The following is a 23500-nucleotide window of genomic DNA, read 5'->3' on the forward strand; positions in this document are numbered from 1 at the left end:
ACAATGACTTACCTCTGTTGATTTCCAAACATTCATCTTGACTGGTGGTGTTTCCTGGGACAACACAGTCCCACTAGGCAATTGGATGTCTTGGCGCTGCTCTTGTTTCAATCCCGCCTTGGAGGCGTTTTCTGTCAACAACAGAAAGCTAAGATGTCAGTTTGGCAAAAAAAAAAAAAAATCGTAATGTTTTTACATTAGCTTGCAATTTTTAAGTTAATTACTCCGGAAGATCCATTTTGTCTGCAACATAGACATCATCTGCCAATGGTCATTTTAAACGTATCCCTGTATTATAGTCGACTCATTCAGGCAGATTTAAAAATAAAACTTTAGGGGCGCCTGGGTGGTGCAGTTGGTTAAGCGTCCGACTTCAGCCAGGTCACGATCTCACGGTCCGTGAGTTCGAGCCCCGCGTCGGGCTCTGGGCTGATGGCTCAGAGCCTGGAGCCTGTTTCCGATTCTGTGTCTCCCTCTCTCTCTGCCCCTCCCCCGTTCATGCTCTGTCTCTCTCTGTCCCAAAAATAAATAAACGTTGAAAAAATAAATAAAAATAAAAAATAAAAATAAAACTTTGATTCTAGTCTCTTCTACCATCGACAATTTTATTTTACACTTCATTACTTGAAATAGCTTTTTAAAAATAAGGTACAATCGGGGCGCCTGGGTGGCGCAGTCGGTTAGGCGTCCGACTTCAGCCAGGTCACGATCTCGCGGTCCGTGAGTTTGAGCCCCGCGTCAGGCTCTGGGCTGATGGCTCAGAGCCTGGAGCCTGTTTCCGATTCTGTGTCTCCCTCTCTCTCTGCCCCTCCCCCGTTCATGCTCTGTCTCTCTCTGTCCCAAAAATAAACATTGAAAAAAAAAAATTAAAAAAAAAAATAAGGTACAATACAGCATAGAAAACAGAATTTGAACATTAATCTTAGCAAAGTAGGAATGACAACTAGAATCAGTCTAATTAAGATGTAAAAGAACCTTATTACTGCAGGGCGAATTTCATGTGGTCACATATATGATCTATAGGTTAGATGATGAGAAACTGCTTTTAAACGAAATTAAAAAAAAAATTTCAACGTAAGAGAGTATGCCGATGAAAATAAATGGATAGTTCTGCTTATACGTCTTTGCTGAATGGTTTTGTAGTTGCCATTTTCATGACCTGAGCTGAGGTTGGACACTTAACCGACGGAGCCACCCAGGCACCCGCCCCTTTTTTGTATTTTTTTAAACACTTATTTATTTTTGAGAGAGAGAGAGAGACAGAGAGCGAGTGGGAGAGGGGCAGAGAGAGAGGGAGACGAGACACAGGGAGACACAGAGAGGGAGACTCGGACTCCAGGCTTCGAGCTGTCAGCACAGAGCCCAACGAGAGGCTGGAACCCATGAACCGTGAGATCATGACCTGAGCCTAAGTTGAAGCGAAACTGTCTGAGCCACCCAGGCGCCCAGCTCCTTCCCTTTCCTAATCAATTTCCTCCCACTTTACAAAGAAAGGCCTGGCCTCTCCCCACCTTCCTGTGTCTCATCTTCCTTTATGCCGCAAACACAAGAACCTCTAAACACCAAACAATAGGAGAAAAGACTAGTATAGGGAATCCTTTTTTATTTATGTATGTATGTATTTATTTAAATCTTGTACGTCTTTTTTAATGTGTGCAAATATATGTGAAATTTACAGTGCTACATATAGAATCCGTGGGTCAAAGGATTACATTTCCAATTTAGACGCAATCTCCAAGTTGCCCTCCATCAACGCACACACTGTGTTATGGAACTTTCAGATTTGTAACAATATAATAAATGGGAAATGGTATTGTTCTGGTTAATGTGTATTTCTCTTACTATGAAGGAACAAAGCTGAGCATATTTTCATATGCTTAAAAGCTGCCTACATTTATTTTCCTGTAAACACTATCTTGAAATCTTTTGTCCATTTTTTTTACTGGATTGTTTTTGTCTTATTATTTTTTTTTAATTTTATTTTTTATTTTTTAAAATTTACATCCAAATTAGTTAGCATCTAGTGCAACGATTTCAGGAATAGATTCCTTGATGCCCCTTCCCCATTTAGCCCATCCCCCTCCCACAACCCCTCTCGTAACCCTCTTGTTTGTTCTCCTTATTTATGAGTCTCTTCTGTTTTGTCCCCCTCCCTGTTTTTACATTATTTTTGTTTCCCTTCCCTTATGTTCATCTGTTTTGTCTCTTAAAGTCCTCATATGAGTGAAGTCATAGGATTTTTGTCTTTCTCTGACTAATTTCCCTTAGCATAATACCCTCCAGTTCCATCCATGTAGTTGCAAATGGCAAGATTTCATTCCTTTTGATTGCTGAGTAATACTCCATTGTGTCTATGTACCACATCTTCTTTATCCATTCACCCATCGATGGGCATTTGGGGTCTTTCCATACTTTGGCTATTGTTGATAGTGCTGCTATAGACATTGGGGTGTATGTGTCCCTTCGAAACAGCACACCTGTATCCCTTGGATAAATGCCTAGTAGTGCAATTGCTGGGTGGTAGGGTAGTTCTATTTTTAGTTTTTTGAGGAACCTCCATACTGTTTTCCAGAGTGGCTGCGCCAGCTTGCATTCCCAGGGAATCCTCTTTTAATCAAGGCTGGAAAAACCCAAAGTAAAACTCCACAATTTGTTCTGTTTACGCATGTTTCTTTTAATGGCAACGCATGGCATGAGTAACAGGGTATTTTCGTCCATCCTGGGATGTTTGGTATTGAGACATACTACGGTATGGGGGAGCTGTATTTAACAACTTCCATTTAATGTCCTGTGCTTTTCATCCCCAGCTATTGTCAGAGATGCATCATTCTGAGGAAGAGTCCCAGGAGAGGAAAGAAGGGAAGCACGGGGCCAGGGGCAGGGGGGAGGGCGGCGGGGCACCTCATTTCATCAACCCAACAAACTGACAAGGCTCCATGCCCTCGCCATCTCTCTTAGGAAAAGAATTGAGACACACACACAAAAAAGAGTAGACACACAACCAGAGTGTCTATTACATGTCTATTTAACAAACAAAGAAAAATGTTTTCCTAAAGAAAGTGTAAGGGGCACCTGGGTGGCTCAGTAAGTTAAGTGTCTGACTTTGGCTCAGGTCATGATCTCACAGTTTGTGAGTTCGAGCCCCACGCTGGGCTCTGTGCTGACAGCTCAGAGCCTGGAGCCTGCTTCAGATTCTGTGTCTCCCTCTCTCTCTGCCCCTCCACTGCTTGCACACGGTCTCTCTCTCTCTCAAAAATAAATAAACTTTAAAAAAATAATAAAAAATAAATGTTAAAAATTTTTTAAATGTTTTAAAAATTATATTGACAGGTACATTAGAATTAATATTTTTCTTTTTCCACTTTCTGAGTGTATTGGGTTAAATTAAAGTGTAACTAGTATCAGGGTGCCTGGGTGGCTCAGTCGGTTGAGCGTCTGACTCTAGCTCAGGTCATGGTCTCACTGTCCATGAGTTCAGGCCCCACGTCAGGCTCTGTGCTGACAGCTCAGAGCCTGGAGCCTGTTTTGGATTCTGTGTCTCCCTCTCTCTGCCCCTCCCCCACTCATGCTCTGTCTCTCTCTCTCTCTCTCTCTCTCTGTCAAAAATAAATAAACATTAAAAAAAAATTTTAAGTGTGACTAGTATCATTAATAGTCATCTGATAACTTTTAGTAAAGGCTTTTCGATATTATTCTCGGAAACTGAGAAAGTAAATTACCCCTAATGACTGTTTAACAAATCTTTTTCTAAGTAGGTTGTTTCCAATTCTTTGCTTTCAACAACACTGAAGAAAGACCTAATCAAGTTAACAGTTGACAAGAGATGAAAAATATTTTTATAATAAATCAATATATAATTCTGGCATGCTGCTTGAAAGGAATTCATAGAACGGAGTGACAATGCTGTAGTAAAACACCTTCTGTTCCCACCTACAATTTTATGTGAACAAGTGTTCCCAGCATTTCCACCTATAAAAATGTAAAAGAGAAACAGAATTATGCGGAACCTTGCTTATTTCTAGCAATAAGCAATATTCACGTGTGTAAACAAAGAATTCCACGTATCTCATAGAAACATGTATTTCCAATAAAACTCTATTCTTTATGCTTAGTAAGTATTTATAAAAATTTATAATACATTTATGTGGTTTGGGTTTTGATCAATTGTGTACTAAAAGTAATTGTAATGACAAGTCAATCTAGAAAGAATACTTTACCACTTCAAAGCCTCTGGCCATAGAAAATTTAGAAAAATAATTTCCATTTACATACATATTTAATGTAGAGAAGACTTCCAAGCATAACAACACTTTCTATTAGGATGGAGTCCTATGAGGGACGTGGAAGAGAAACATGACTTCAAGGAGTAAAGGGAATGATGCAAAACTTCCAACAGTTAAAGACGTCGTGGGTTCTTTCAAATGAACGACTGGAGGTATCGATCACAAGAGCATTTTAGATTCCTTTAGCTACACGTAAAAGCCTCAGGGGACGATTTCATTTTGCTCTCTTTGGTCTTTAATCTCAGTATTTTGAATCCTGTCCTTTGCAGTTACTTAGTGTACAATTTCACATGCCAACTTAACAGTGAACAAGGACGAATGTCATTTTTCAAAATCTTTCAGGGGCTATCCAAGAAAAATAGCTTGAAAACCAATGGTGTGGGATGCGGTGATCCTTGCCTTCAGAAAGTTTACAGTCTGACTCGGGAGATAAGTCTGACATACAGACTTATGGGAAACAACCAGAGGAAAACAATACCATGCCAAGCTTTCTTAAATTAACTAACTTTAGGAATAGACATCCTACGGGGGGAAAAAAAATCTGTGTGCCCCAGAGTAGTCAGAACATGCCTCAAATAGGAAGTAAAATTTGAACAAGCCTTTGAAGGATGGCTGGGATCCCGGTGAATGTGAATGAGAAACGATCCTAAGCAGGAGGAACTATGCGGGCAAAAAGGAGCGAGTATGATACATGCCAAAGATACCGAAGGAAGAATAAGGACTTCGCAATTAATCGTTCTTTTAATTTTCTCGTCACTTCACATGAACATGAATAATTAAGATGAACTTATTTGGGACTTGGAGATTTTATAATTAATACTGGCAAACAGTAGTGGTTTGAGGCTTAGATCGTCTATGTACTTTCATGTGATTCATCAGAAGCCACCTTTTTTTAAAAATTTTTTTTTAACGTTTATTAATTTTTGAGACAGGGAGAGACAGCATGAACAGTGGAGGGTCAGAGAGAGAGGGAGACACAGAATCTGAAACGGGGTCCGGGCTCTGAGCTGTCAGCACAGAGCCTGACGCGGGGCTCGAACTCACGGACCGCGAGATCGTGACCTGGCTGAAGTCTGACGCTTAACCGACTGCGCCACCCAGGCGCCCCTTTAATTTTTTTTTTTTTTTAACGTTTATTAATTTTTGAGACAGGGAGAGACAGCATGAACGGCGGAGGGTCAGAGAGAGAGGAAGACACAGAATCTGAAACAGGCTCCAGGCTCTGAGCTGTCAGCACAGAGCCCGACGAGGGGCTCGAACTCATGGACCACGAGATCATGACCTGAGCCGAAGTCGGATGCTTAACCGACTGAGCCACCCAGGCGCCCCAGAAGCCACCTTTCTTATCACTCTTTGAGTATTGAGCAATAAAATTATCCTGGAAGTGATACGGACTTAGGTTTAGACATCACAGAGGTAGATTGATAACAGTTGCAGGAAGTCAGTTTTGAAGTAAAATATGAGGAAAACTGAATAACAGCAAGAACTGTGAAAGAAAAAAAAAACACCTTGACTATCTGGAGATGCATTTCAGGTTGAATAGTTAAAATATTACAAACTTATATGAAATAATCTTCTAGGGGCAAGAAGAAATGTAGTTGGAATAGAGCGAGTCTCGGGAAATTCGTTCAGAAATTGTTTTAGCATCAGTCCAACACTTCAGCTGGAAGTGACGTGTGCTTAACTGAATTAGGTGACTGCACACTTATTTCTGGGTTTTCGCAAGCAAAGGGAAAGGGAGGACACGTTTAGTCCTGGAGCGGCGATGAAGTCCCTTTGATCTCATACGCTATGTATCAATTGAGACCGTGAAGTCACAAGCCGGGAGGACTCGTGTGTGTGTGATTGTGAAACCCCAAAGGAAGAAGGGAAGGCACGGAAGCAGCGATGCTATCGGCTCTTTGGAAGATGAGAGGTTAGATACCAGGGCTGGAGGTGCCGTGAGGAAACCATCGAGAGAGAGGCGGTAGATTTCATGAGCCTGTACCGCTCAGATAATACCGCAGAGCAGAACCGGCAGACCCCGTGGTACTTCTTAGATGAGATATCGAACTGACATCCAAGCCATCAGACATTCACAAGGCAACGGCACATTCTGGAACTGGAAGGCTCCACAAATTGAGTAAATTCCCCAATTGTTCCACTTATTATCTAGCATCTAATAAACGTTGCTGCTACGGATTGACAGTGTCCTTTCAATCAGTGTAGGTAATTTAAGTAAATTAAGTCATTTACTTAACACAATTAGCTTTTAAAAAAACAAAAAACAAAAAACAAAACAGAACAAACGCACCCATCAAAGAAAATGCGCGGTGGGCTAACGAACTGGTAAGCTATGGAAGTCTCATGGTGATTACGTATCTAACTTTTGCAGAATCATGAGTCTGGAACCTTACCAACTTCCCTGTCTTGGAGCATAACTGCACTTAAGCATCTGCAAGTGATTGATTAAGTGTCTTAATTCTTTCAAGTTCCATTTTATAGTCATTTCAAACGTACACAAACATCAAGGCAAGAAGAGTACGAAGAGCTCCCATACTCTCTTCGGCCAGGTTAACCAACTGTTAACATTTTGCGCCGTTTGCTGTATAATTCTCTTCCTTCATGCACACACACAAATTACGATACTCCTATGTTTTAAACCTTGAGGAAAAGCCACGGTCGCCGGTTGGGTTCCCCAGGAAACCGATCCCAAGGCTCAAATGTGTAAGAGGGAGATTCATTAGGGAGTGCTCTCGGTAATGGGACCCACGAGGAGCCTGGAAGGTAGGACGGGGCCAGGGGAGAAACTGGTCTGTAATGGGGTTGCGGCAGAGGCCTTGACCAATCCTGCCAGGCGCTGTGGGGCTGGGATGGCTCTTCACAGGTGTCCTGCCTCGAAGCAAGGGAGCAGCCCGCCCGCGTCCAACAGGTCTTGGGGCAACAGCCTCTCTTCACTGAGCTGAGACCCCTCGGCTGCCAATCTTCCCAGCAGCTGAGGGCATGAGTGCCTTGATCTTGAAGAGGGGATCTGGGGGTGCCACACAACATCCACTACGGACACCACCTGTCCCTGTTTGCTTCTGAGACGTGCCTGCCGAGAGACGGGGCGCAGCCCGTGAGCGCTGTAAATCTCTTTTGAAAGGTGAATTCTGAGATGAGTGGAGAAAAGGCTTTTTTTTTTTTCAATGAAAACAGAAAAAGACACCGAATAAGAAAGCAGAGATGTTTAAGCAGATTTAAAAAATGCAATTTTAAATAGGTAGACAAGAAAAGGGGAGAAAGGACAAACTTTTGTTGCAGGAGACCTTAAAAAGGGAGCTAAGGCCATTTTACTTCAGCGTTTTGCTAACAATAGCACACAAAATTTGAGACGCTGCTGGTAGTTCTCAACTTAAGAATAATGGGGAACAGGAAAATGCTCCAACTGCGTTCACTGTTCAGCCACAAAGACGAGCAGACAGTCACTGCACGAGCAGGATTAAGTATTCAGCGGCCGACTCCCAGATTAAGATATTACACTGAAACGGCAACACAGTTTCCATCACCCAAAATTGAATAAGAGGTTTTTAAAAAGTTGCAACTAGGGGGCCCTGGGTGGCTCAGTCAGTTAAGCATCTGACTTCAGCTCACGGCATGATCTTGCGGTCCATGGGTTCGAGCCCCGCATGGGGCTCTGTGCTGACAGCTCAGAGCCTGGAGCCTGCTTCGGATTCTGTGTCTCCCTCCCTCTCTGCCCCTCCCCTGCTTGCTCTCTGTCTGTCTCTCTCTCTCTCTCTCAAAAATGAATAAACACTAAACAAAAAATTTTTTTAAGTCAAAACTAATTAAAAAATTTTACAACAGCAATCTAACATGGAAACAGATATAACCGAAAGTAGTTTTTAAAAGGAAAATAACTGCTGACCAAGGTGATAGGGATGAGTTGCAAAGATTCGGAGATTTCTCATCACTATCCTCATGTCCGGAAAAAGGGGAAGTGAGTAGACAATCCTTTTTTCCCCTCCTTATGACTGAGAAGAGGTGGAAATGGGTAAAGAAAAAAAAAAAAAAGGTGTAACAGAGTGAGTAAATAAAGACGCTGACGCTTTAACGGAAGTGAAAACTACCGTTTCACGCTGGACTGGGCGGATGATCTGAAGCTCAGGGTGGCTCTTGCCCCCGCCGCACCGGGACCTGTTTCCCAACTAGACAGAACGAGCAGGGTCCTGTGCAAAAGGCTCAGAAGACAGAGCAGAGCCCAGATACGCTAAACACGATCGCGGGTGGCCTGTTGAAGGCTCCCCTTCCTCGCTGCTGCAGAAAAAAGGGATAAAATAAGAAACAGCACACCAACTGCCACTTGGTGGAGAAAACAAACTGGTCTCGGTCATGGTGGGAAGCATCGAGAAATCGCTAAGTGCATCTGAGCAAACAACTGCCAGGGTGTATGTGCTGGACCTGTATCGCCTCGTTTACTCCTTACGACAATTCTACACCAGACACTCTGTCGGCCCCATTTTACAGAAGATGAAACTGCAGCACAAAGGCTGAATGAAACGGCATGTCCGAGGGCACACAGGCCACACAATCTGAGGCAGGGTTCAAATCCAGTCGGTCAGGTGCCAGGACCTCAGTGCTTCACCATTACTCTACACTGCCTTCAAACCAGACTGCCTCGGGGCGCCTGCGTGGCTCAGTCGGTTGAGTCCGACTTTGGCTCAGGTCATGATCTCGTGGTTTGTGAGTTCGAGCCCCGCGTGGGGCTCGTGCTGGCGGCTCAGAGCCTGGAGCCTGCTTCTGATTCTGTGTCTCCCTCTCTCTCTGCCCCTCCCCTGCTCATGCTCTGTCTCTCTCTGTCTCTCTCAAAAATAAACGTTGAAAAAAAATTTTAAAAACAAAAACCAGACTGCCTAGAGGGAGCTTTCTAAGCAGCAGCAAGATGTGAAGAAAGGACCTGGGAACTGAGGACACACATTCCAGGAGGAAAATAAGAGAAGAGGAGAAAGAAGGGAGGGGGAAGCAATAAAGAGAGAGAGAGGAAGATGGCATGCCAAAAATAGATTCCAAATGCACAAGAAAATATACTTCAAGGAACAGAAGGACATTCCTCACAATATGGCATTAGATGGTTTTTCAAGTTATTGTAATTGTGCATTTTCACATATTTTATTTTGGAATTATTGCTACTGTATCACAATACAAGGTTGAGCATTCGGAAAAACGTCTCTCGGCCGTGCGTGTTTCCTCCCTCTTTTTTTTAGGAAATGCTTTCCATATCTGCCCCCCCCCCCCACCCAGTTTTCAGTGAGGCTGCCCTTTTCTCATGGATTTGTAGAAGTTCCTTATATATTCTGGATAATCCCTTGTCACTTACATATGTTAGAAATGTTTCTCCTAGTGCGGGACTGTCTTCACTTTCTATATGGTGTTTTTTGATGGCAAGATAATTCTTAAATTTAATAAGCCTTGCTAGTTTTCTGTTGCTGCCAAAAATTACAACAAACTTACTGGCTTAAGACACAACAGCCATTCATTATGTAGATCAGCAGGCCTGGCAGGCTTGACTGGGTTCTCTGCCTTGGGTCTCACAAGGCCAAAATCAAGGCGTCAATGAAGCCGGACTCCTATCTGGAGACTGAGGAACAATCCACTTCCAAGAGCATTCAGGTTGTTGGCAGAACTCTGTTTCCTTGTGGTCGTACGACTGAGGTCCCCCTTTCCTTGCGGGCTGGCCACCGGGGATCAATGGGTCTCCGCTTCTAGAAGCCACTTGCGTTCCTCATCACTCCATTTTCTAGCCAGTAAGGGTGCATCAAATCCTTCTCCCCCATTTGGAATCCGGGACTTCCTCTTCTGCCTTCAGCTGGAGAAAACTCTGCTTTCAAATGGTTGGTGCGATTGGATTAAGCCCACGTGGATACTCCCTTTGTGACGTACAATGTAACATAATCATGGAAGTGATACCTCTTCTCATTCACAGGTCATACCCACCCTCAAAGGGGAGGAGATTCCATAGAGGCACAGGTCCTTGGGGCTTATTCTCAGTCTTCTGCCTACAGCAAGAGTCAAAGTGACAAATGCTTTTTCAATAGCTTGTACTTTTTTGGTAACGTTTAAGAAATCCTTCCATATCCAATGTAAAAAAGATATTCTCCTTTCCTTTTTTTTTTTTTTAATATGTTTATGTACTTATTTTGAGAGAGAGAAACAGAGCACACGAGCAGGGGAGGGGCAGAGAGAGGAGGGAGGGAGAGAGAATCCCAAGCAGGCTCTGCACTGACAGCAGATGTGGGGCTCGAACTCCTGAACTGTGAGATCATGACCCAAGCCAAAGTCAAAAGCCGGACGCTTAACCGACTGAGCCACCCAGGCGCCCCCTCCTTTATTTTCTTCTAAACATTTTGAAGTCTTTCTCCCCCCCCCCCATCCTTTAAGTCCTTAATTCCTCTAGAATTTGTTTTTGTGCACGGTAAGAGGTAGAAACCTAATTTCACTTTTTCGATATAGGTAAATAATTGCCCCACCATTATTTATGAAGTGGTTCACCCTCTCCCCACCAATGTGAAACACCACCTCTGTCATACATGAAGATAACCTAGTTGTACAAGTCTGTGTGCTGGGTCCTACAGTTGTCCCACTGGCCCACGCACCTATCCCTGCATCCATACCACACTGTCGTGATTACGATTGCTTTAGTCTCGTTATCCAGAAAGGCAAGCCCCCCCATCTTATTCTTCTTCACGAATGTTTTGGATACTCTTGATAACTTTTTTTTGATAACTCCAGATAACTCTGGGAATCAGCCCATTATATTCAATTTTTAAAATCCTTTTTGGATTTTGATTACAATTGCACTGAATCAGTGTTTCTCAACGGAGGGCAATTTTCCTCCTCAGGAAACATCTGACAATGTCTGCAGATATTTTTGGTTTTCACAACAGGGAGAGATGTTGCTAGTAGCATCTGGTGGGTAGAGGCCAGGGATAATGCTAAGCATGCTACACGGCACAGGACAGCCCCCACAACAAAGAATTATCTGGATTAAAATGTCAGTATCACCAAGCTTGAGGAAAACCTCCACTAAGTCTATGCAATTTGGAGACCATTGATATTCACATTTTTGAGTTTTTCAGTACACAAACATGAATATCTTTCCATTTGTATAGGTCATCTTTCACATATTTCAGTTAAGTGTTATAATTTTCAGTGTATAGATCTTTTTTTTTTTTTAAATTTTTTTCCAACGTTTATTTATTTTTGGGACAGAGAGAGACAGAGCATGTACGGGGGAGGGGCAGAGAGAGAGGGAGACACAGAATCGGAAACAGGCTCCAGGCTCTGAGCCATCAGCCCAGAGCCTGACGCGGGGCTCGAACTCAAGGACCGCGAGATCGTGACCTGGCTGAAGTCGGACGCTTAACCGACTGCGCCACCCAGGCGCCCCTCAGTGTATAGATCTTGTACATCTTTGTAAAAGATTTATCCTTAAGTAAATAATGATTTTTTGCTATTATAAATGGTATTTAAAAAAAATATGTTTGGGGCGCCTGGGTGGCGCAGTCGGTTGAGCGTCCGACTTCGGCCAGGTCACGATCTCGCGGTCCGTGAGTTCGAGCCCCGCGTCAGGCTCTGGGCTGATGGCTCAGAGCCTGGAGCCTGCTTCCGATTCTGTGTCTCCCTCTCTCTCTGCCCCTCCCCCATTCATGCTGTGTCTCTCTCTGTCCCCAAAATAAATAAAACATTAAAAATAAATAAATAAATAAATAAATAAAAAAATAAAAAAATATGTTTACTGTTTGGTGCTGATACATAAGAAAATATAACTTGATTTATATATTTTGATATAATAGCCATCCATCTTGCTAAAACTCTCATTATTTCTTTTTTTTTTATTTATTCATTCATTTATTTATTTATTTAGAGAGCATGCATACATGTGGATGTGAGTAGGGGAAGGGCAGAGAGAGAGGGGGAGAGAAAGAATCTCAAGCAGGCTGTCACCACAGAGCCTGGTGTGGGACTCGACCCACTAACAGCAAGATCATGACCTGACCCCAAATCAAGAAATGGATGCTTTTAACTGACTGAGCCACCCAGGTGCCCCTCTCATTATTCCTAATATGTCTATAGATCCTTCAAGTTTTCTATATCTCAGATATATTTTTATTCCATTTCAATATTTATGCTTTTAATTTGTCTTACTTATTTTATTGTGACGGTTAGGGGCAGTACAAAGCTGAACAGAAGCAAAGAGAATGGGAACATTTTTTTCTATCTGATTTTAAAAGGAATACTTCTACGTTTAAATATATGAAAAATTTTGATGTACATTTTTAAAAATCAAACTTAATTGCATTTTTGCTAGAAAAAGTGGTTTGTGTAATACAGATTCCTTGAAATGTTAAGACTGGCCTTATAACATAATCAATTATAAAATCCATATTTAAAAAAACATTTCATTTATTTATTTATTTTTGGAGAGAGAGTGTGTGCTCGAGTGGGGGGGAGGAGCAAAGGGAGAGGGAGAGAGAATCTTAGGCAGGCTCCACACCCAGCACTGAGACCGATGGTGGGGCTCGATCTAACAAGCATGAGATCATGACCTGAGCTGAAATCAAGAGTCAGACACTTAACCGACTGAGCTACCCAGGCGCCCTTAGTTGTCTGTTTTTAAAACTCAAAAGTTAGACATTACTATTTTACACAGAAAGTGTTCATTTTATTTCATATACATACTTATTATTTGTTAATCACTCCCTCTTGCGTTTCCAACCATTATTCTGGAATAATTTTCCTTTTTTTAAAAATTTGTTTTTAAAGGTTTTATTTATTTTTAAGAGACAGAGAGAGAGAGACAGAGTGCGAATGGAGGAGGGGGCAGAGAGAGATGGAGACACAGCATCCAAAGCAGGCTCCAGGCTCTGAGCCGTCAGCCCAGAGCCCGACGCGGGGCTCGAACCCGCGAACCGTGAGATCATGACCTGAGCTGAAGTCGGACGCTTCACCGACTGAGCCACCCAGGTGCCCCTGGAATAATTTTCCTTCTTTTTGAAGTATATACTTTCACAAAGGTCCCGTGGTGGTAAGCTCTAGGTTTTTTATTTACCTGTAAGTGACTATTTCACCCTTATCTTTGAATGACAGTTTTGCTGGGTACATAATTATAGGCTGTTATTTTCTCTCAGCACTTTGAAAATGCTGTATCACTGTCATCTTGCCTCTGCTGTAGCTGAAGAGGAGAGGTGACTGGCGTGGTAACTGTCATTCCCCTGCAGATGTGTCCTCTGTGTCTTAACACTGTTTCAGTGTTTTCCTTTGGACATAGCTTCTAGTTCACTAAATTAAAATTTCGATTTCAGTGGTTTTTCTCATTTTTGTAAGTTTCCATGTTTCAAATTCCTACATTCATTCCTGATAATCTTTTTTTTTTTTTTTGAAGTAAAATAGTTCTAATTTTTAGAGTTTGGTTTGGCCCAAGGAGCCAGGCTATTGCAGATACAACTGACATTTGAATAATTAGATTAATTTAGAGAAGGATAAATCCAGTTTTGACACTTATGCTTGCGTGTATGTCTTTTTTTTTTTTTTTTTAAGACTTCATTTTTCAGGGCAGTTTTAGGTTTACAACAAAATTGAGAGGGAAATACAGAGATTTTCCATATGCCTTTCCCCTACACGTGCATAGTCTCCCCAAATCAACAGCATGATGGTATTTTTTCCTTATCTAAATACTAAATCAAATACATAGCTATTCTACATCGTGTATCTGACCTTTCTACTACCTACAATATTTGGGGGACTAAATAGGCTACTCTTTTCTTTCCTGGATTGGTGACACAGATTGTGAGCTCACTGTGTGATCTCAATTGGCGGGAATCCTGTGGGACTAACTCACGAAATGAGCTTTATTCTTCCAAAGAAAATTACCTTGAATCACTTCAGTGCCCTCTCGAGTGTCCAGGTTCTGCACAGCAAACCGAGGCTTTCCTTCACAATGCTCAAGTGAGGCCCAAGACCGTTTTTTAAAAAACCATTGACAAGCGCCCTTAAACACCTCTACCCCTGCAGACACCTCCAGTGTCCTACAGGCACCAGCTCCAAGCCACTCTGACCCCAGCTCACATGTCCTGCTCTTATTTTGTTTATTTAAGTAATTAATTAATTTAAATTTTTGGAAGGCAAGGTCTTTGGAGACTTCCCATACCTCTAGTGAGGCCAGAAATGTCTCGGTGGTTTGTCATTTAGGGTCTTTGGTTATTGTGCAATAAACGGGTTTCTAGCAGCCCCTGGCAAGTCTAACCGCCAGGAGTAGGCCTAAAATATTTTTCAGCAAAAACAATTGCATCTAGTACAATTCCACTTTTACAAAAATAATTTCGGGGCGCCTGGGTGGCTCAGTTGGTTGAGCGTCCGACTTCGGCTCAGGTCACGATCTCACGGTCCGTGAGTTCAAGCCCCGCGTCGGGCTCTGGGCTGATGGCTCAGAGCCTGGAGCCTGTTTCAGATTCTGTGTCTCCCTCTCTCTCTCTGACCCTCCCCTGTTCATGCTCTGTCTCTCTCTGTCTCAAAAATAAATAAACGTTAAAAAAAAATTTTTTTTAATAAAAAAATTAAAAAAAATTCTCTCTAGTTATCCATTTTCTAAATGTGTATATGCACAGAAAAATGCCTAGAATTTATGTTCATCTGATACGAGTTATGGCTATTTCGGAGGGAGGGGATTGGAAGTGATTGATTCTTCAGTACTTTCGAGTTTGTATTGTTTTTACAAGAATAGAGTGATTTTTCTGAAACAAAAACAAAAGAAGAAAAGTAACCAGACTGGAAGTAAATATTCTAAGATGTTAGTGGTGGTTGGTTTAGGGTGACAGAGATATAAGTTGCTGTTATTTTCTTTTTTGTACATTTGTTTTAGTTACAAAAAAAAATCGCCGTTTGACATTCATCAATGCAGATGATTTAGTAGGAACTCCCATTTGGACCACAAGCCCTGCCGTCTAGACTGTATGTGACAAGGCAACCAAGCGTGACTCCAGGTCAACTCCGTTAGTACAAAGTTCACTGTAGGAAGCAACACTAACACTGGTGTTTTTGCTTAGAAAAGCATGGCAAGTATTTTGAAGTTTTGCTTTCGGTCCAACAGGAAACATAAATGATTTTTCGGGCAATATTTCCGTGATGTAGAGGGCTCTTACATTTAACATAGACCAGAGTAATCCTTCTCTGATACAAGTTCCATCGCAAAGGATAATACCACTAAAGAGCTCTTTATGGAGGATCAGATGACCAACACAGGGAATGCTCCGCTGGTCTGGTTGTAAGCAACACCTCTGGCGACAGCTTTTTAAATTATCACCTCTAAGGAAAGGACGTAACCCTGAGGCTTACGGTTCAGAGAAGCTGAGTTATAACGGTGCATATATAGTTTTCGGTCCTGCTATCAGGCAACAATTATCGTTCAGTTCGTCTCTTCCTCCAAACAACAAAATCACCTAAACAAAGACTATCCAAGCTATCTACCACAATTAAAACTTGGGGGAAACATCTAGGAAGAGAAGAAAAAGGAGTAGAAGTAGTAATGTGTGTTTAACACCTTCTCCAAAGTACCTTTTCTCCCTTGCTCATTTACCACAAAGAAGCTCGGCACAGCTGTTTCAGCTCTAGATCCTAAAGCCTGGGAATCCGATTTCTAGCAATGCATTCAATTTCACATTTCAACGGAACTAAATAATTTGGAGACATCTTTAAATACATCCTGATGGAAATTTCCCTGTGTGATACCATCACTTGCCTCTCTAGCTTAAATGTTAGTCGTTTTCAATTTCTCTCTTTCTTCTCCAATACATCACCTACTTACCCCATTTCCTCTCTCTATTCTATCTTGAAACATTACCTTTCCTTCATTTCAATAACCCGAGAGCAGGATGCTGGATTAAAACAACTGTCTCTTACAGAGCTTCCCTTCAATTCGTATCGCCTTCATTTCTACACAAAGCAATAAGAATTATCTGCCACAAACAGCTGTTTTCAGTAATAAGAAAGCTAAGTTCTGTGACTAAGCTAAACATCCCTTCTGTTCTTCAAGGCCTACAATGGTTCCTAGTCGCATCAAATCGAAATTTCCAAATACCGCTCATTACGTCCTTTACGAACGGTGCTGAGTATTCTCAGTGATCTGTCCACATTTTTCTACATATTCAAATTTATGGTCTCGATTCCATTTAGTCTGACAACTATGTATTAACATGATTAATTCGTTTCTTGTTTGTATTCTTTGCCACTACAGTAGGGACTATTTACTCTTCCCTGTATTTATTCTTTCCTTCTTCCTTAACCACAGCTTCTCTATCTTTCATTGGAGCACATAGCTGTCCCGTATAAAGACGACATTTTTCAGCCTCTCTTGCACCTAGCAGTGTCCATTTGACTAAATGCTAAACAACATGTAAGCCAAAAAGGTTATGAGCAACTTCAAGAAGTGTCCTTAAAGGGAAGGAGTATTCATATTTTCCATCTCTCCTCCTTCCTACTGGCTAGAATGCAGATATGATGGCTGGTGCTCCAGCAGCTATCTTGGATCGGGAAGTGGAAGTTCCATGCTGAGTTTGATGGAGCAGTGAGACAGAAAGAGCCCTGGGTCCCCGACATCATGAAGAGCCATATCAGTCCTAGAATATCTAGTTGTTGGTTCTTTTTAGAAGAAAGAAAAAAAAATCCTTTTGTGTTCAAGCCATTAACATTTTTGTGGCCTCTTCTACTGTCACTTATGGGAATACCTAATTCTGATAGATCCACCTATCTCCAAGTCTTCATTTGCTACGTCTTCTGTCCCACTAAAAACGCCCCTCCAATTTATTTTCCTACCTCCCTCCCCCACCCACACACACCAAATTGTCAGTTTCCTTTCCTCCTTTAAAATACAGCTTCAGATTCAAATGCCTACATGGAAATGGCTAGTACTGCTAAGCTTATTTAATCCAATTACTATTTTTGAACACAAACACACACATCTACATATCCCGTATGTATATGTGTATACATGCATAGTGATGGATAAATGAAATTTTTAGATAATTTAACAGATTTTTAATAAATTTACCACATTTTTACATCCATTCACTACTCACTTGAAATAGTACTCTCACTACAAATGCATTTCAATGATGCCATCATCACTAAAACTCTTTTTGAACATTTTTTTAAAAAACAGACTGAAAGTCCTCACTCGATATAACCCCCAAGACAGCAGAAATACATTCACTTTGCTTCCCAGGCCTAGAACAGTGTCTGGAACACAGTAAATACTCAACACATGCTTGTGATAAAAAAAAAAAAAAAAATTAACTGTAGCAAAACTTCATTTAAAGGTAGACAGACTATTTAAAAGTAGTCAAAAGGCATTCTGAACTCAGTTTAGTGAATAAGATGGGTCAGAAAGCTATAAAATATCATTTGGGGTTAGGAAAAAAAGCAGTGATGATAATGCAATAATACTTGATTTCCTTGGATGAATCATAAAAATGGCTCAGCGTTCAGCTACTTCTGTAGCAGTTGAAAGCCTCACTTCCTAAGCTTCAGTCAAGTATGCCAAACTTATTCCAGTCTCAGAACTGTTTGCACCTGCTGTTCCCTTTGCCTGGAACCCCCCAGATACACGTGGATTGTTTCCTTCTTCATTTGAGTCTCTGTTTATATATTCACCTCCTCCAAAAGGCCTTCCCTTACTCTTTGACCTAAAGAAAGTCATCTTTATCGCTCTCTGTCCCCTGATACTGCCTTCCTTTTCTTTATAGGACTTGTCACGAATGTAATATTTTATATCTATTTTGTTTATATGTGGTTAGTATCTGTCTCTGTCACCAAAATATTTGCTCCATGATGAAAGGGACTATGTTTTATTCACTGCTATAGCTCCAAATTTCCACTTGATAGCCAAATTTCAAATTTCAAATGTTCAAATTATTTGAACATTAATGTAAGTTTATAATGAGAGAGAAAGGGGGGATTCCTGGGTGGCTCAGTACTTTCAACATCTGACTCTTGGTTTCGGCTCAGGTCATGATCTCACGGTTCATGGGATCGAGCCCCACATTGGTCTCCGTGCTGACAGCATGGAGCCTGCTTAGAATTCTCTCTTTCCCCCTCTCTCTCTGCTCCTACCCTGATCACACACTTGCGCTCTCGCTCTCTCTCTCTCAAAATAAATAAATAAACTTAAAAAAAAAAAAAAAAGAAAGAGAAAGGAAGCGAGAAAAGCAATGGAGGCAGGAAGACCAAGAAAGGTTACAGAAATAGCAAAAGGGGTGAAGACTCTGGGTGAGTTATAATTGGCTGTTTTATTCTGTTACTCCTTTGTCGTATTAGTTTGAGTTGAAGGCTTCCACGAGAAAATTGCAGAATGGGTCTCCATCTCTCCTAGAAGTTTATTTCAAAGGAACGGCTAACCTAAAGAAAGAGATTCCACTATGTTTAGAAGCATGTGGATGGCATTTACTATCCTTTCCTGCCTTTCCACATCTCCAGGCCACACAAATACAAACTGAGTGAACATTCGAGAACTCCTGACCGAGTCGGAGAAGTACTTTCGTGATTTTTAGCAGGATTAGTCTGTGTTGGTATTATTCACACTTTTAATTTCCATACGTAACTGACATTGAAACATCTGTTCATCCTGAACACCTGAAGCTCTTTCAGGATCTTGCTTAATCAAGTTACATGATAAAGCCAGGAGGCAAGCCTCTGAAAATACTTTTAATTCCATTCTACTCCTGCTACATCCCTCACAAAGTTTCATCCCTTTCGAGTCACATTTCTTTAATGCTTTTGCTTCCTCAAACTGTCCATTCCTTATACAAAACTTATCGGCGGGGTTTGTACCACAGAAGATCAAACACAATGATATTCCGTTACATTTTAGTAAATTTAGTAGAAAAGATCATTGCATCTTCCTGCTGATTTCTATCATAACATCACAAAGAAATCCCTTTTTTCCCACAGAGCACAAGTGGGGGAGGGGCAGAGATAGAAGGAGGCACAGAATCCGAGGCAGGCTCCAGGCTCTGAGCTGTCAGCACAGAGCCCGATGCGGGGCTCGAACTCAAGGAGTGTGAGATCATAACCTGAGCCGAAGTTGGACGCTTAACCGACTGAGCCACCCAGGTGCCCCTGTTTATTTTCTATTTTTGAGAGAGAGCAAGGGAATTAGGGAGGGGCAGAGAGAGGGGGACAGAGGATCTGAAGCGGGCTCTGTGCTGATGGTACACAGCCCGATGTGGGGCTCAAGCTTGCCAACCATGAGGTCATGACCTGAGCCAAAGTCGGACGCTTAACCAACGGAGCCACCCAAATGCCCCCAAAGAAATCTTTTTTTTAAAAGTTTGGTTCATATTTAAAATTTTAGGCCAAGGAAAGGGTTATATAACACAAGGTACTGTCTCATAATAGTTTTAGAGCACTTTCAGAATTCCGAGGCACATTTAAGAAAATGTCAGTTTCTCGACCGGTAGGAGCAAACAGCACAAAATGCACAGACACCCAGACCCTGAGTCTCCCGTTTCAGTGATGATCAAAATCTTAAAGTGAATCATGATGCCAAATAAGTAAGTCACTACTTGAATACCCTTCAAGCCCCAAAATCCCATTTTATGTGCATCCCAGATAATTGCATTCAGAAAATGGTCATACATTTTTCCACTGAGTATTATTCTTCGTCTTTGTTTCGAACAGCATGACGCCTAATACAGTAATGGTGGCACTTATATTGTATTAATACCTCAGAACTAAACCCCAACGTTTTCTATTTTTTCATTGCTCTTAAATGATACCTACTACATTCGGGGCCAACGTTCATTATACGTACTTGTATTACGTTGCCTTGCAACCTTAAGAAGCTTACGTTTCCTCTCCGAGGCAGGGATTTCTGGCGTGTGGGCAGAGGCACATACTGCTGGGGTGTTAGCCGTACCAGGTAATCTTTTAGGAAATGTCACGGAGTGGGAGGTTCGCTGCCTCGTCCGACACGCTGCCTCCCTCTCTCTGCGTAGCAGCTCCTCATCCACCAGCAGTGTCATGACTTGCTTAGACTTTTCCCGGATATGATAGCCTGAAAAACACGTTTGGCTTTGCGTCGGTAAGAAAATACGCCTTAGAGCGGCGAGGACTTTTTATTCTAAAGAAAATTAGGGGGGAAACTGTAAGCAACGTGAGCAAAGTGAAAAAAAATCTGTAGCAAACGTACAAGGAAACCTAAGTCCCGTGGGAATTGTCAGTAAGTGCCCTTTTCTGATACTTTAAGAAGTGAACGAGTATATGATTAAATCGTATCACCATATTGACATGAAATTCTGCACTTTCTTTTTTTAATACTTATTCATTTTTGAGAGAGAGAGAAAGAGAAAGAGAGAGAGAGTGAGCTCGTGGGAGCGGGGGAGGGGCACAGAGAGAGGGAGACACAGAATCCGAAGCAGGCTCCAGGCTCTGAGCTGTCAGCACAGAGCCCACGTGGCACTTGAACTCATGAGCCGTGAGATCATGACCTGAGCCGAAGTCAGACGCCCAACTGACTGAGTCACCCGGGCACCCCGCTCCCCGACATTTTGCACTTTAAATATGCTATTTCTTTTTAAAAGCAATACATACTCTATAATCAAATTATATAGGTGTAAAAGAGGAGGAATGAATTAGACCTAGATTTGCTGACCTGGATGTGTGACCATGACATAGAGCTAAAGATTTAAAGTAATATGCACGGTATGATTCAGATCTGGAAAGCACAGGGGAAAATCAAGCATTATGTATGTATCCAGGAGAGAGAAGTAGAGAAATATATGGATGGCTGGATGGATGATGGATGGGCAGGCAGACAGCCAGCTGTGTACCCACAACATTGTTAACATCCGTTACGTTAAAGGGGTACAATCGGGGCGGGAGAAGAGTAGGGAGGGCAATCAGATTTTCTTTGACATAACATCCTATCAAAACAACTTGATGCCATTAATAGAGTGCCAGACGAATAGTCTAAGATCAGAATCCTAACCAAGATGCTGTCCTTAAGCAACTGTGTGACTCTCAGGTCGTCTGTCTGGGCTTCAGGTTTCTATGTGAAAACCAGGAGAAGCAGATCTATTCAGTGTAACTCACAGATACAAAAGTATACCTGTTCGAATACATAGTATCATTACTACAATTCTCAAGCCCCTCCCAGGAGAAATGATCAAGGAAAATCACTTACCTTTCCACATCTTGAGACAAACTCGTATTATCTCCTGTCTTCCCAAGCCTTCTTCCAGAAGTAAACTGAAAAGTCCCTAAAGAGCCACTACTACGTTCATTTTGGGCTCCAAGTGTGATGAATTCAAGTGTTAATGTATCCAATTATAACTTACTAGTAGTAGGAATAATGAGAAATGGTCAACTGCATGGTGTATGCAGACGAAAGAGGTCAACACGTTCTGGGCCAGTCGTTTCATTAAGGACTGCTAAGGACAGTGTCGGAAACCTTTGCTCAAGTTGCCATCTTTTCCAAGATTGTTTTATCTACCCTTTCAAAAAAAATTTTTTTTTAATGTTTATTTATTTTTGAGACAGAGAGAGACAGAGCATGCATGGGGGAGGGTCAGAGAGAGAGGGAGACACAGAATCCGAAGCAGGCTCCAGGCTCTGAGCTGTCAGCCCAGAGCCCGACGCGGGGCTCGAACCCACGGACGGCGAGATCATGACCTGAGCTGAAGTCGGCTGCTTAACCGACTGAGCCACCCAGGCACCCCTATTTTATCTACTCTCAATCTCACTTCTTAGTCACTTCTTCCTTCCAAAATTCTTTTGTAACTGCTGTGAACCATATCGTTCTCAATACCCTTAATTTCCTATGATTAATGTGTAGCCCATAAACAAAAAAAAAAAAAAAACCTCACGGTGTTTTATGCTACCACTCAGTGTCGCACGACAGAAGCCTGCTGTGACTGTCAGCCTCTGGGGACAGGCGACATGCCAGACACTACTTTCCCCTGGAAAACTGCCACAGCTTTGTTTGGAGGAAGGGGTGAAAACCTTCACAAACTCATCTCCTTCCGCTTCCCCTCTCTCCCTCTACCCTAGCGACCCCGACTGCCTTATTCTTCAATTACACCAGGCTCTTTATCTCCTTCAAGCCCTGGGCTAGCTGTCGCTTCTGCCAGGGACTCTGCATGGATAGGTCCCCAATTCATTCAAGTCTCTACTGAAATGTCACCTCCTCATAGAAGCCTTCCTTCTTCCCACCCTCTCTAAAATAGTCCCATCCCCATCACTCTCTATTCCCTTACCTGTTTTATCACCACCTGCTATTGGTATACACAGGTTTGCACACACGAACACACACACACACACGCACACACGCACACACGTTTACTTGTTTACTGTTCGTTTCCTTACCTAGAATACAAGCTCCATGAGGGCAGAGAACCTCATTCACCCGGTATCTCCAGTGGCTGGAAGAATGATTGGCACATAACAGCTACTCCACAAATAGCTACTGAGTAAATGAATCGATAAAGGAGCAAATTCCGAAAAGTCTCAATATTCGCCTCTCTACAATGCAAATGGAACCAGAAGGGTGACAGACCCTGAGCGCCGACTTACAGTGTAGCTGCCTGAGAAAGTTGCTTGGCCTGAAATAGTTTTTTGCGACACCCCTAACTAGAAAAGGGCAGAACCAGAAGTTACGGGACAGACGGGGATTCTTTGACTCGGAGGCTGCGTGAATTGGCGGGACTTAAAAGCAGCTGCGAAAGTTCAAAGGTCCGAGCAGATCCGTGAAGCAGAAAGCCAGCCACGATGACGAAGCACTTCTCCCCGAAATATCAGGGCTCCTCCCTGAGGTAGCAGTCTACGGCCCTGGGAAGGTCAAGCCACAGCACTCCACTTCTCACTCAAGGCCGCCCACGGCCCTGGCTACCTGCCCACACCCATCCTTGGGATGCTGGAGGGTAGAAACCCGGCTGTTCTCAAGCGTTAAAGTTGAAAGTGAAAAAATCCAAGAACCCAATAAACCGGCTTCAAGGGTGAATTAACTAATAACAATGGTAATAACAGGATGGCATCTCCTCACTGCCAAGCAATGTGTTTCTGAAAGGAAAGGGAGAACATAGTACTAAAACAGAATTGTACTGGAATAGAACAAACGTAGGCAGCACCTGCTCTGGGTCTGAAAGAGAGAAAGAAAAAGAAGGGGGGAGAAGTTGGGAGGGTGAGGGACAGAGACAGACAAAGGGAGGGAG

General features: G+C 42.4%; 1 protein-coding gene across 1 annotated transcript in view; it reads right to left on the minus strand.

Annotated features, from left to right (window-relative positions):
- Positions 1–23500, minus strand: part of ENTHD1 (ENTH domain containing 1) — a 105924-nt gene that overhangs the window by 66652 nt on the left and 15772 nt on the right. The window contains exons 2-3 of the mRNA XM_047065816.1: positions 20104–20346; positions 13–131 (exon numbers count right to left, since the gene is read on the minus strand). Coding sequence (XP_046921772.1) covers positions 13–131; positions 20104–20346 — 362 coding nt within the window. The remainder of the gene's footprint in view (positions 1–12; positions 132–20103; positions 20347–23500) is intronic.

The sequence above is a fragment of the Lynx rufus genome, unplaced genomic scaffold (genome assembly GCF_022079265.1).
Source record: "Lynx rufus isolate CCGP_SWC_20201006 ecotype Redwood Valley unplaced genomic scaffold, mLynRuf1.p SCAF_7, whole genome shotgun sequence".
In the NCBI taxonomy this organism is placed as follows: Eukaryota; Metazoa; Chordata; class Mammalia; order Carnivora; family Felidae; genus Lynx; species Lynx rufus.